Raw genomic sequence first — 12,221 nt, forward strand, 5'->3', positions numbered from 1 at the left:
CACAAGCACATAAAAAGAATCTCAGCACTCTCAGTTGTTTATTTGTAATACAAATTAAAACCATGACAAGATACCATTAGATATCCACTAGAATGACTAAAATAAAAAATTGACAATGCTAAGTATTGACAGGGATGCAGAGCAACTGGAACTGTTATATACTGCTGGGGGAAATGCAAAATGGTACTGCTACTTTGGAAAACAGTCTGGCAGTTTTTTTATAAAGTTAAACATACACTTTCAAACTGTGGTACATCCACACAATTGAATACTACTTAGTAATAAATAGGAACAAACTACTGATACACACAACCATGGATCAATTTCACAAGCATTATGATAGGTGAAAGAAGCCAAACTCTAAAGGCTACATACTGCATAATTCCATTTACATGACATTCTGGAAAAGGCAAAAAAAGGATGGGGAAGAGAAAAGATCAGCCGTTGTTGGGGGCTGAGTGTGGAGGGAGGATAACTGCAAAGGGAAACAGAATATTTTGAGAGTGATGGAAATATTCTCTATCTAGATTGTGGAGGTGGTTACACAGGAGTTTGTCAAAACTCACAGAACTCTGTAACCTTGGGTTACACCAAAAAGAATGATTTTTATTGTATGCAAATTTATGTCAATAAAAAAAATTAAACTTAAATCCAAGGAGAGAAATCAGGCCTGTGGTAGTGATACAGGATATACCGTGGAGTAGAAAAACTAACGCTCACCAATAAGTTCTTATACATTTGACAGAGTTAATAGCTACTCAGACGGTACAGTTGTTTGATGACTGCTATGAAATGTATTTGTTCTAACCAAAACAAAAATGAGTGTGTTGAGGTGTTTCCTCAGAAAGGGGAGAGAAAACATGGCTTTGACTGAAGTCTATGAAATTAAAGTCAATGGTTTCTGACTTGAACATAAGTGAGCCAAATACTTAGAACAAATTTGTGATATGCTAAGCATGAAAGCTGCATCTTCATCAGAATGCAGAGGGCGACATTATATACTATTTAAAGTACAGTATGAATTCGTACTGGAATACTGACTTCTCTTTGGTACTCAAAGGCTACATTTATTCAAGCCATGTTGACAAGGTGGTGTAGTTTGTTCCTCAAGATACCCTGAAACATTGAAAGCTTAAGTTAAATACTAATTTTGAAAGGTAAGAATAGTATCCGTCATCAAAAGTTAAGCTACTTCTTTTCAGTTTTTAAAGTGCTTGAAGAACCAGGATTTTAAGACATTTTGGCAAATATCCTTAGTACAAATTATAATTACAAAGAAACCTTTCAATTTTTAACTTAAAGCAGCTACTCAGAATCAAAATGAGCTATTACTTAGGTGATTACATAATCCTTAGCATCCATAAAGACCACTGTTTATTAGGCCCTGGTTTCAGAGAACTATGCCACCAGTGTTTTCCGTCTTGATTCCAAATACAAAATGTCCACATCTCAACCCAGTGCTACAAGCAGTTCTTAAGCCTTTGCTCTATTATGCAATGTTATTTCAAAGCCATAAAGGCAAATATTTGCTTAATTTTATTTTAAATAAAGCACTGAATACACATCCTCATTTAAAAAAACACGAAAATGTATGTTAAAAGATTAAAGGAAAGCAACTATTTAAAGAAAATAGATTTTTAAAAGAAAGGTCATTAAAAATATTGAATTTTAAATGTTTGATAAATCAAGATTTAACATCTAAGGTATATATTATACCTTCAACATTACCCAAGAGATTCCTACATTGCCTTTTTTAGTAGATATAGGCTGCTGAACTTGGCACCATGCATTACTGTCAAAGGAAGTAAAAAAACAAAACAAAACATACATATATATATACATGTACGTTTAAATCTAGAATCATTTGTGGCTAGAGTGTTTTCTGACCTCTGCCAGTTCCTGGATGAAAGGACCCAGAGAATCCACTGGCACTGTCACGTACCCACTGTCCCCCATCCCCAACAGCACTAAAAGAAAAAGAGCCATTTACTTTCCTTCTTGGTACATATCCAAAGGAAACAAAATCATTATCTTAAAGAGATATCTGCACCCCCATGTTCACTGCAACATTATTTACAACAACCAAGACATGGAAACAACCGAAGCATCCACTGACAGATGAAAGGATAAAGAGGACTTGGTGTATATACATGATGGAATATTATTCAATCATAAAAAAGAAGGAAATCTTGTCATTCGTGATAACATGGATGGACCTTGAGGGCATTATGCTAAGTGAAATAAGTCAGACAGAGAAAGACAAATTACTGTATGGCCTCACTTACATGTGGAATCTTAAAAAACCCCTCCAAATTCAAAGAAAAAGAGAGCAGATTTGTGGCTGCCAGAGGCAGGGGGTGAGGGGCAGGGTAATTGGAGAAAGGTGCTCAAAAGGTACAAACCTTCAGTTACAAGGTAAGTAAGTACTAGGAATGTAACATACAGCAGGATGACTATAGTTAACAATGCTGTATGGTATATTTGAAAGTTGCTAAAAGAGTAAGTCCTATACGTTCTCATCATAAGGAAAACAAATTTTTTTGTAACTATATGAGGTGATAGATGTTAACTAAACTGATTATGGTAATTACTTCACAATATACACACATGTCAAGTTATTATGCTGTACATCTTAAACTTAAATAGTGCTGTATATCAATTATATCTCAATAAAACTAGAAGAAAAACAAAAATCTCAGAATTAAACTTGAAGCTGTGTGGTTCCCTCCTGAAAACCCAGTGCTGCCACTGAGAATGGGGTTCCCCTCTAACCTGGGCCACTCCAGTCAAGTACAGCCTGGGGCAAGTTTCTGGAGCCCTCAGACCTACTCCTGGGGCAGCACAGACTGGAAGCAGACTTTTCTAGTCACTGGCCAGCAAGTCCTGTCTGGTGGTCATAAGTGCCAAAACCAGAGGTAAGCTCCTTTGTGTTTACCCCATGAAGACATTTTTATCTGCATAAATGGATGCTTTCTTAATTGAGAAATAAAGTGAAAGATAAGATATGGGTTTAAACATGCTTGCCAATCAAAAAGAATATTAGATTAAAAATACATTTAAATCAGGATATTAATGAGCTCTGATCTAGAATTTTGGTGTTAAGACCAAAGCTTATGCATACATCCCCACCCACACCAGCAAAATCCAATGGGCACCTAGAATTCCACCCTCATCAGGGTGTAAGGAGGCACCCATCAACCCTGCTGGAGTAGTGTCAGAGAAGACCAAGTAAGGAGCAGAGACTTCCATCTCCAACAGCTGGTAATGAGTCCCTTCTTCTCCCAGCAGTGTCAGTGGAAAACACACGGCTAGCCTGGACTTTCCTCCTTACCCAGCAGTATCGAAGTGCTCCTCCTCTCCCCGCTGGGGTGGTACCAGAGGAGGAATAGGAAGAGTCAGGGCTTTCACCATTGCCCAGTGGTAAAGACAGCAGTTCAGCTCACACGCTCCGCTTCGGTGGCCCAGGGTTTCCCCAGTTCAGATCCTGGGCAGGGATGTAGCACCGCTCATCAAGCCATCCTGAGATGGTGTGCCACACAGCGGAACCAGAAGGACCTACAACTAGAATAAACAACTTTGTACTGGGGGGACTTTGGGGAGAAGAAGGAAAAAAAAAAGAAAACAATTGGCAACAGATGTTAGCTCAGGTACCAATCTTAAAAAAAAAAAAAGTAGCGCTAAGAGAAAAATCTGTAGCACTAGCTGTATACATTAGGAAAGGAAAAAAGTCTCAAATCAATAATCTAAGCTCCCCTCCAACCTCCAAGAACCTAGAAAAAGAGCAAAATAAAGCCAAATCAAGCAAAAGGATGGAAATAATAAAGAAAAGAATAGAAATCAATGAAGTTGAAAACATAAAAGTAATAGAGAAAAATCAATGAAACAGAGCTGGTTCTTTGTAAAGGTCAAGAAAATTCAGAAACTTCTAGCAAGAGTGACAAAAAAAATAAGACACAACTTACCAACATTAGGAATGAAACAGGGGATATTGCTAACAGGGATACTGAAACAGGGGCTATCACTTCAGACCCTGCAGGCATCAAACAGGCAATAAGAGAATACTACTACAAACAACTCTGCACATAAATTTGTCAACTCAGATGAAATGGATCAAATCTTGAAAAACAATACCCCAACAACTTACTCAATAAGAAAGAGATAATCTGAATAGCTCTACAACTATTAAGGAAATTCAATTTTTAGTTTAAAAACTGCCCCCAAAAGAAATCTCCAGGCCCAGATGATTTCACTAGAGAATTAACACCAATTCTACACAATCTCTTCCAGAAAAGAGAAAACACTTCCCAATTTATTTTATGAAGCTGATACCAAGCCAGATAATGCCAAAAAAAGAAAACTACAGACCAGTATCACTCATGAATACAGATGCAAAAATCCTTAACAGAATATCAGCAAATAGAATGCATCAATACATAAGAAGAATTATATACCACAATCATCAGGTTTTCTAGGGATGCAAGGCTGGTTCAACATTCAAAAATCCATCAATGTGGGGCTGCCTGGTGGCATAGTGGTTAAGCTGGCATACTCTGCTTCAGCAGCCCAAGGTTCGCGGGTTTGGATACTGGGGGTGGACATACACCACTCATCAAGCCATGCTGTGGTGGTGACCCACATACAAAAATAGAGGAAGATTAGCACAGATGTTAGCTCAGGGACAATCTTCCTCAGGCAAAAAGAGGAAGATTGGCAGCAGATGTTAGCTCAGGGTCAATCTTCCTTACACACACACAAAATCCTTCAGTGTAATCTACCACAATAACAGGCTAAAGATGAAAACTCACATGATTATATCAATTGATGCAGAAAAATCACATGACAAAATTCCACATCGATTCTTAATAAAAACTCTCAGAAAAATCAGAATACAGAACTTCCTCAACCTGATAAAGACATCTACAAAAAAACCTACAGCTGACATTATACTTAATGGTAAAAGACTGAATGTTTTCCCACTGGGAACAAGGCAAGGATGTCCATTCTCACCACTCCTATTCAACATACTTTTGGAAGTTCTAATCAGTGCAATAATACAAGAAAAAGAAATAAAAGGCAGGCAAATCAGAAATGAAGAAATATGTTATTTGATGACATGTTTGTTTATGTAAAAAACCCCAAGAAATCTACAAAGCCTCTTACAACCAAAAAGTGAGCTCAGCAAGGTCACAGGATACAAAAAAAAAAAAAAAAAAAAAGTGTATTTCTATATACTAGCACTGAATATTTGGACACTAAAATTAAAAATATAATACAACTTAAAGAAAAAACACTTAGATGCAAATCTAACAAAATATTAAACAGTACTTGTAAGCTGAAAACTATATGACCCTGATAAAGAATCAAAGACTCTTTAAATAAATGGAGAGACATACTGTGTTAACACATTGGAAGACTCAACACAGTATAGATGTCAATTCTCCCCAAACTGATATACAGGTTTAATTCAATTCCTATCAAAATCTCAGCAAGATTTCTTGTAGCTATAGATGAGATCATTATAAAATTTATATAGAAAGACAATGGAACTAGAACAGCTAAAACAATTTTGAAAAAGAAGAAAAGTTGGAGGAATCAGTCTATTCTATTTCAAGATTTAATATATAGCTACAGTAATCAAGACTGTGCAGTATAGGCAGAGGTACAGACACACAGATCAGTGGAACAAAATATAGAACTCAAAAAGAGACCCACACAAATATGCCGAACAGATTTTTCACGGAGATGCAAAAGAACTTCAAAAAAGGAAAGATAGCCTTTCCAACAAATGTAGCTAAAGCGATTAGACACCCAAAGGCAAAAAACTGAACCTAAGTCTCTCATAAAAAAACTACCTCAGAATGGATCATAGTCTTAAATGTAAAATGCAAAACTACAAAACTTTTGGAAAAAGAACAGGATAAAATCTTTGAGATCTCGTAGTGCTAGGCAAACAGTTCTTAAACTTGGCATCAAAAGCATGATCAATAAAAGGAAAAACTGATCTACTGTATCTTATAAAAATTAAAAACTTTTGCTCTGCAAAAGACCCTGTTAGGAGGATGAAAAGATAAGTTACAGATAAGGGGAAAGTATTTGCAAACCACATATCTGACAAAGGACTAACATCTAGAATATATAAAGAATTCTCAGAACGCAGTATTAAAAAAATATATATCTAATTAGAATACAGGTGAAAGATATGGAGGGATATCTCAGCAAAGAAGATACACGGAAGGAAAATAGCACATGAAAAAATGTTTAATATCATTAGCCATCAGGGAAATGCAAATTAAAAGCACAATTAAATACTACTACGCTTACCAGAATGGCTAATATGAAGAAAAATAGTGAAAACATCAAATGCTGGTGAAGATGCAAAGAAACTGGATCACTCATACAGTGTTAGTGAGAATGTAAAATGGTACATTTACTCTGGAAAACAGTTTGGTAGTTTCTTAAAAATGTAGATATGTAAGGGCTGGCCCCTTGGCCGAGTGGTTAAGTTCGCGCGCTCCGCTGCAGGCGGCCCAGTGTTTCGTTGGTTCGAATCCTGGGCGTGGACATGGCACTGCTCGTCAAAACACGCTGAAGTAGTGTCTCACATGCCACAACTAGAAGGACCCACAACGAAGAATATACAACTAGGTACTGGGGGGCTTTGGGGAGAAAAAGGAAAAAATAAAATCTTAAAAAAAAAAAAATGTAGATATGTAACTACCATATAACCCAGCAATTGTATGCCTGGGTATTTATCCTAGAGAAATGAAGACTTATGTTTACACAAAACCCTGCCTACTAATGTTTATAGCAGCTTTATCCAAAAGCCCAAACCCAGAAATAATCCAGATGTCCTTCAAAGAGTGAATGATTAAACAAACTGTGGTATACCACATCATGGAATACTACTTGGTAATAAAAAAAGAACAAACTATTAATACAAGCAACAACATGGATGAGAATCCAGAGAATTATGCTGAGCAAAAAAAGCCAATTCTAAAAGATCACATATTGTTTGATTTTATTTATATACATTCCTAAAATGACAAAATTTTAGAAATGAAGAACAGACTAGTGGTTGCCAACGGGCTAAGGACAGGGTGGGGATGGGAGGGAAGTAGGTGTGGTTATAAAAGGGCACCATGAGGCATCAGCCCGGTGGTGGAATTTTTCTGTATCTTGACTATACCAATGTCAACATCCTGATTTTGTACTATAGTTTTGCAAGATATTAATATTAGGGGTGGGGGTAGAGAGGACTGGGGATCTCTGTGTGATTTCTTACAACTGCATGTAAATCTACAGCTATCGCCAAATAAAAAGTAGAATTTTAAAAAGTTAATCAAACTGAATCTACTTCAAATCTGTTCTGGCATCTGAAATAACTACTGTTTCCAAGAGTCTCCTTGCTGTATTTTTGCAATTTTGTTAGCAGCCCAAAGGTTAAAGTTTTCTGAATTAAGCTTAAGTTTTGCAAACATTTGGGGGAAACATACCTAGCATCCTGGGCCAAAATATCTGCCAAAACAAACTTGCCTGCAGAAATTTCATCAAGGGACATGTATTAATTTACAAAATAATTAACTGTTTAGCTGGAGTTGATAAATTTTTGCTAATATTGCATATGAATTGAGGGGTTTTGTTTGTTTTATTCTTGTTCAGTTCCCTTAAATTATCTATTTCCTTCCCAACAGCTATGGGGTATTTCTTTTCTTAGTTAAAAAAATTTTCACCTATAAAACAGGGGTACATTTTCATCAATATTTAAACAAAAAGGCAAAGTTTCCTCACTTCCCATCCCAATCTTCTCCCCAGAGAAAAATCATTGTTGTCAGTTTGAAGTCCTTCCGTCAGATTATTTTCCATGTATTTCTAGACAAATGTACAGTTTTGTGTGTGACATTTTTTTTTTTACAAAGATAGGCTCATACTGTTTATACTGTTCTTCAAATTCCTCTTTTCCCTTTAAAATGTCTTGGAAATTTGTCTGTATGTTTAGATCTAATTTAACTTATCTTTTTCCATTGCCTTGTAGTATTCTGTGGTATTGATGTACCATAATCTGATTGCCTGCTGACACTTCTGATGGTTCCAACTTTTGCTTTTGCAAGCAAGTGTAGCCATCAGTGAAATCCCTCGTACACATTTCTTTGGGCACACACAAGGATATTTCTCTAAAAGAGAAACCACAATTAGAACTGGGGCTTTGAAGGCGTGGCCAACATTGCTGATTGGCTGAACCAACACCTGTTCCCACCCATTTCCAATCATCTCCTCTCCTGCCTCTCACAAAAAAGGCTGGAAAAGCTAGAAACTTGTTTTGCTTGCAATGAGGGGTGGCCATGTGACCCAGTTCTGGCCAATTAAACATCCGCAAAAGTTTGCTGGGTAGTCCCTAGGAACGTTTTTGCTTTCCAGGGTAAAAGGGAAGACGTGACTGGCACTGTCCCTTTTCTCTGCCCTGAAGGTGGCTGTAGTGTTTGAAGGGGTGGCAACTATGTTACAACACAAAGGAAAGCCAAGAGAATCACAGAGGTGTCAGCCCTGATATAAATGAGTTTGCTGAACCAAAGCCAGCCCTAGCCTACCTCCTGTTTGTTATGTTAGAAGAATAAACTCCTCTCGATTTAAACTGTAGAATAAGTCTGGTTTTCTGTTACTTGCAGCCAAATGTGTTCCTAAATGGTTCAGTACTAAATTACACTAAAAAGTCTGTACTTTACTCTCTTGAGAACAAAAGTCTCTAAGAATATCCATTTCCCAAAACTTTTATATGCTTTGAATATTGTCGGTCATTTAAATGTTTAACCAAGCTGACACATGAAAATGTTTCATATGAAGTGGAGCATCACTGCATACATTTATTATGCATTCAGATTTCCTTTTTTATGACTTTCTTGTTCACATCTCTCATCCACTTTTCTACTGTATTGTTTGACTTCTTATTGATTTGTAAGAGTGAATTTCCAGATGGCAGTGCAGGCTGAGTTAAACTCACAGGGCTATCTGTCTCTGCATCTTTACACTATCAATCAAATCAAACCAAACACAACTAAGAAATAAATTTCCTGTGACAGGCCAGGCTGACAGTGACAGTTATCTCTGAGTGGTGCACCACCACGTGGCAATGTGTCAAGAAGCAATTCAACTCGTGCAAAACACCACAGCCCATACTTAGTAGTTCCTCTGCAAATCTATACCTAAAGAAAAGTTTATGGAATAGTGACACACCAGTGAACCAGGCAGGGTCCTTAATGTACATCATCTCATTTAACCCTCATATCAAACCCAAGAGGCAGTCATTATTATTTCTATTTTACAGAATAAATGATGAAAGCAAACTTTTAAAACCAATAGTTTCTTTTTTTTTTTTTTATTATTTTTTTTTAAATTTTTTTTTTTTTTAAAGATTTTATTTTTTCCTTTTTCTCCCCAAAGCCCCCCGGTACATAGTTGTGTATTCTTCGTTGTGGGTTCCTCTAGTTGTGGCATGTGGGACGCTGCCTCAGCATGGTCTGACGAGCAGTGCCATGTCCGCGCCCAGGATTCGAACCGACGAAACACTGGGCTGCCTGCAGCGGAGCGCGCGAACTTAACCACTCGGCCACGAGGCCAGCCCCAAACCAAGAGTTTCTTACTAGTATGAAAACTTACAACATGCCAGGCCCCATATTTAAAAACAAAATGATTGTTTACCTAAAATTAAAATTATGTGAAATATACTGTGCCTATCTAAATACAACAACATGCTTAAGCCAGAAACACTGCTGAACCTGTTTAGTGGTTTACGAATCTGAAGAAGCTGTTTCAGAGTTTGGCTCTAAGGTTTATTGCCAAACCGTAGTTAACCAACATTTCCATTTTTTAAAGTGAAAAACTAAATCGAGTAGGATTTTAACGCTTCAGCAAGAAGCACCGACTAGCTGGCCACCCCACCCCAGAGCAGCAGGTAAGGAATTCCTCTAATCAGTTAACAACCAGCCAGGCTGACACTAGGAAACAAACAAAATAAGCTATTCAAGACGATAAAAGATTGTCATGAAAAGCAATGTAAACAAGTTGAATGGAAGCACCATCCTTGAGTATTTGTACGTGGTTTGGATTTTGGATAGACTGACTCTACTTTAAAAAGCCTAGCAGCTCAAGGAAAAAAAGTTAGGGAGGCTCCTGCTCCTGGAGTCAGGTGGGGGGCAGCAGGAGGGCTGAGGCCCTAACAAATATTTCCTTGCTTTATGCCACACCTATCCTCATAAGAGCTGTGGATTCTGTTCTCTGGCAAAGCATCACACAAAGGACTCCGTCCACAGTGGGTGAGGAGCACAGGCATCAAACCTCCCTGATGCCTCTTTCTAAACCCTTCCTGAGGGACCTACCCAGCCCATGACCTGCAGGTCAGGGCCCCAAAAACTGACAGCTCTATGGCAGGAAGGCCAGACCATGCAGGCCCTGCCCTCTTGGGCCCCAGAGAGACATGGAGATTCACCTGCAGAATCCTCTTGTAGAATTTTTTAGCCTGTTTTGTAAGGCACAGAAAATGACGAGAGGAGTTTGAATTCTAATTTTACACAAAAGAAAACAAGTCTGCAGACACACGGTGTTTATGGTTTACAAAAGTGCAAATGGGTTGACAAACCCTCAGTCTGAAAGCACCTCTTGTGGTTTCTTGCATTTTCCTGTGGGCTTGCCCAGGGGTCCCTGTGCAGGGAGAGGCAGTGGAGTGTCCCCCCACCCCCATCCCGCTTCCTCAGTAGGGCTGTACCCCCCACCCCACTTGCACAGCAAGGGAGCTAACACATGGGGAAAAAATCTCTCTCCTGAGGGTTGCCTGTGGCCAGGCCAGGCTTGGAGAGGAGAGGAGGGCCCTGGTGGGCTGCTCCTGACCTCAGCCCAGGTGTTTGCAGGGCCACACAGCAGCAAAACAGTGAGGCAAGCTTTAGTCACCAGACCGAAACAAGCCAGATTCTTTGGCCCTTCAAAACAGTCTGTCGAAGCCTCAGGACAACTCACTAGAAGGACAGTAAGCAGGGCACGTGACAGAGGGGGACACCAAGCCTCAGAGAGGCGCAGAGACACAAAGAAAAAGAGCAAAAAGGAAAGAGAAGACTGTCACGGGGCCAAAATTGGTGATGGGGCCAAAATCTGCCAAAATCAAACCAGGCGCTGCAGCACAGTGCCAGCTCTCTGGGAAGGGACACAGCTGGCACCCTGAGGGCAACACGAGTGCTGGTTAGAGCTGGGCCCTAAAGGGGCCCAAGAAGGCCTTGCAAGTGCTCCCCACAGGTTGGTGTCACGAAACAGCAAGGAACCAAGAAGAGGGGATGGCTTCGCACTGCCTCGCCCCCCGAGCACTTGCAGAACTAGACACACTCAGGCACACGGCCTTACTGGTGCACACATACGGCACACACAGGCCCATGGTCAGGTGCACAGATGCACACACCGTCTTCTTGTATGTGGGTGCACACACACTCCCCCCACCTCCCAGTCGATGGACACAACATATTCAATCTGCAAGTTGGGTGGCGTAGGCACACAATCACACACACACAAACTCCATCAGCAGTGAACACACATACACCCTCTCTGCAGGCTCATCAGGCTCCCCCTCAGGCAGGCACATGCACACTCCACAACCCCTTAGGCAGGTACACATGACCCTCTAGACAAGCTACCTACACAAACTCAGCCTGTCAGGAAAACACGCACTCACAGCCTCTCGGTCAGGTGCACACACACAACATGTAAGTAAGTGCACATACACACACTCACAACCCGCCAGGAGCACACACACGCTCACAACTTCTGTGTCGGCGTGAGCGCAGACACAAACTCGCAGCCTCCCGGGGTCACCCGCACACGCTCACATCCTCCTTGTGAGATGCACACACACCCTCCCACCGTCTCTGCAGGCGCAGGCACACTCGCACGAGCTCGGCGGCCACACGCACACGCACAGCTGCCCTCGGGCGCACCCCCACCCACGCACCCTCCCCCTCGGCCGCACCCCTCCCCCAGGCCCGCGCCCGCGCCGGCAGCAAACTCCGGCGGCGCGGGCTGCGCACACGCCCCCGGCCCGCCGCCCGCCCGCGCCCCTCCTCACCTTTCTCGCCCGCGCCCGGCGCCCGGCCCTCGTCCTCCTTGGGGTTGGTCACCTGGGTGATGATGGCCGGGCCGTCCATGGGTGCGCGGCGCGGCGGCCACCCACGGGCCCGGCCCCCCCGCAA

At 40.8% G+C, this 12,221-nt stretch overlaps 1 protein-coding gene across 2 annotated transcripts in view; it reads right to left on the reverse strand.

Moving 5' to 3' along the window:
• CTDSPL (CTD small phosphatase like) overlaps window positions 1–12,215 on the reverse strand; it is a 111,485-nt gene extending 99,270 nt beyond the window's left edge. For both annotated transcript variants that reach the window (XM_046657914.1, XM_046657906.1), the window contains exon 1: window positions 12,098–12,215. In XM_046657914.1, the coding sequence (XP_046513870.1) occupies window positions 12,098–12,176 (79 nt within the window). In that variant the 5' untranslated portion in view covers window positions 12,177–12,215. The remainder of the gene's footprint in view (window positions 1–12,097) is intronic.
• Window positions 12,216–12,221: the final 6 nt, after the last annotated feature.

This window comes from Equus quagga, chromosome 1, assembly GCF_021613505.1.
Source record: "Equus quagga isolate Etosha38 chromosome 1, UCLA_HA_Equagga_1.0, whole genome shotgun sequence".
In the NCBI taxonomy this organism is placed as follows: domain Eukaryota; kingdom Metazoa; phylum Chordata; class Mammalia; order Perissodactyla; family Equidae; genus Equus; species Equus quagga.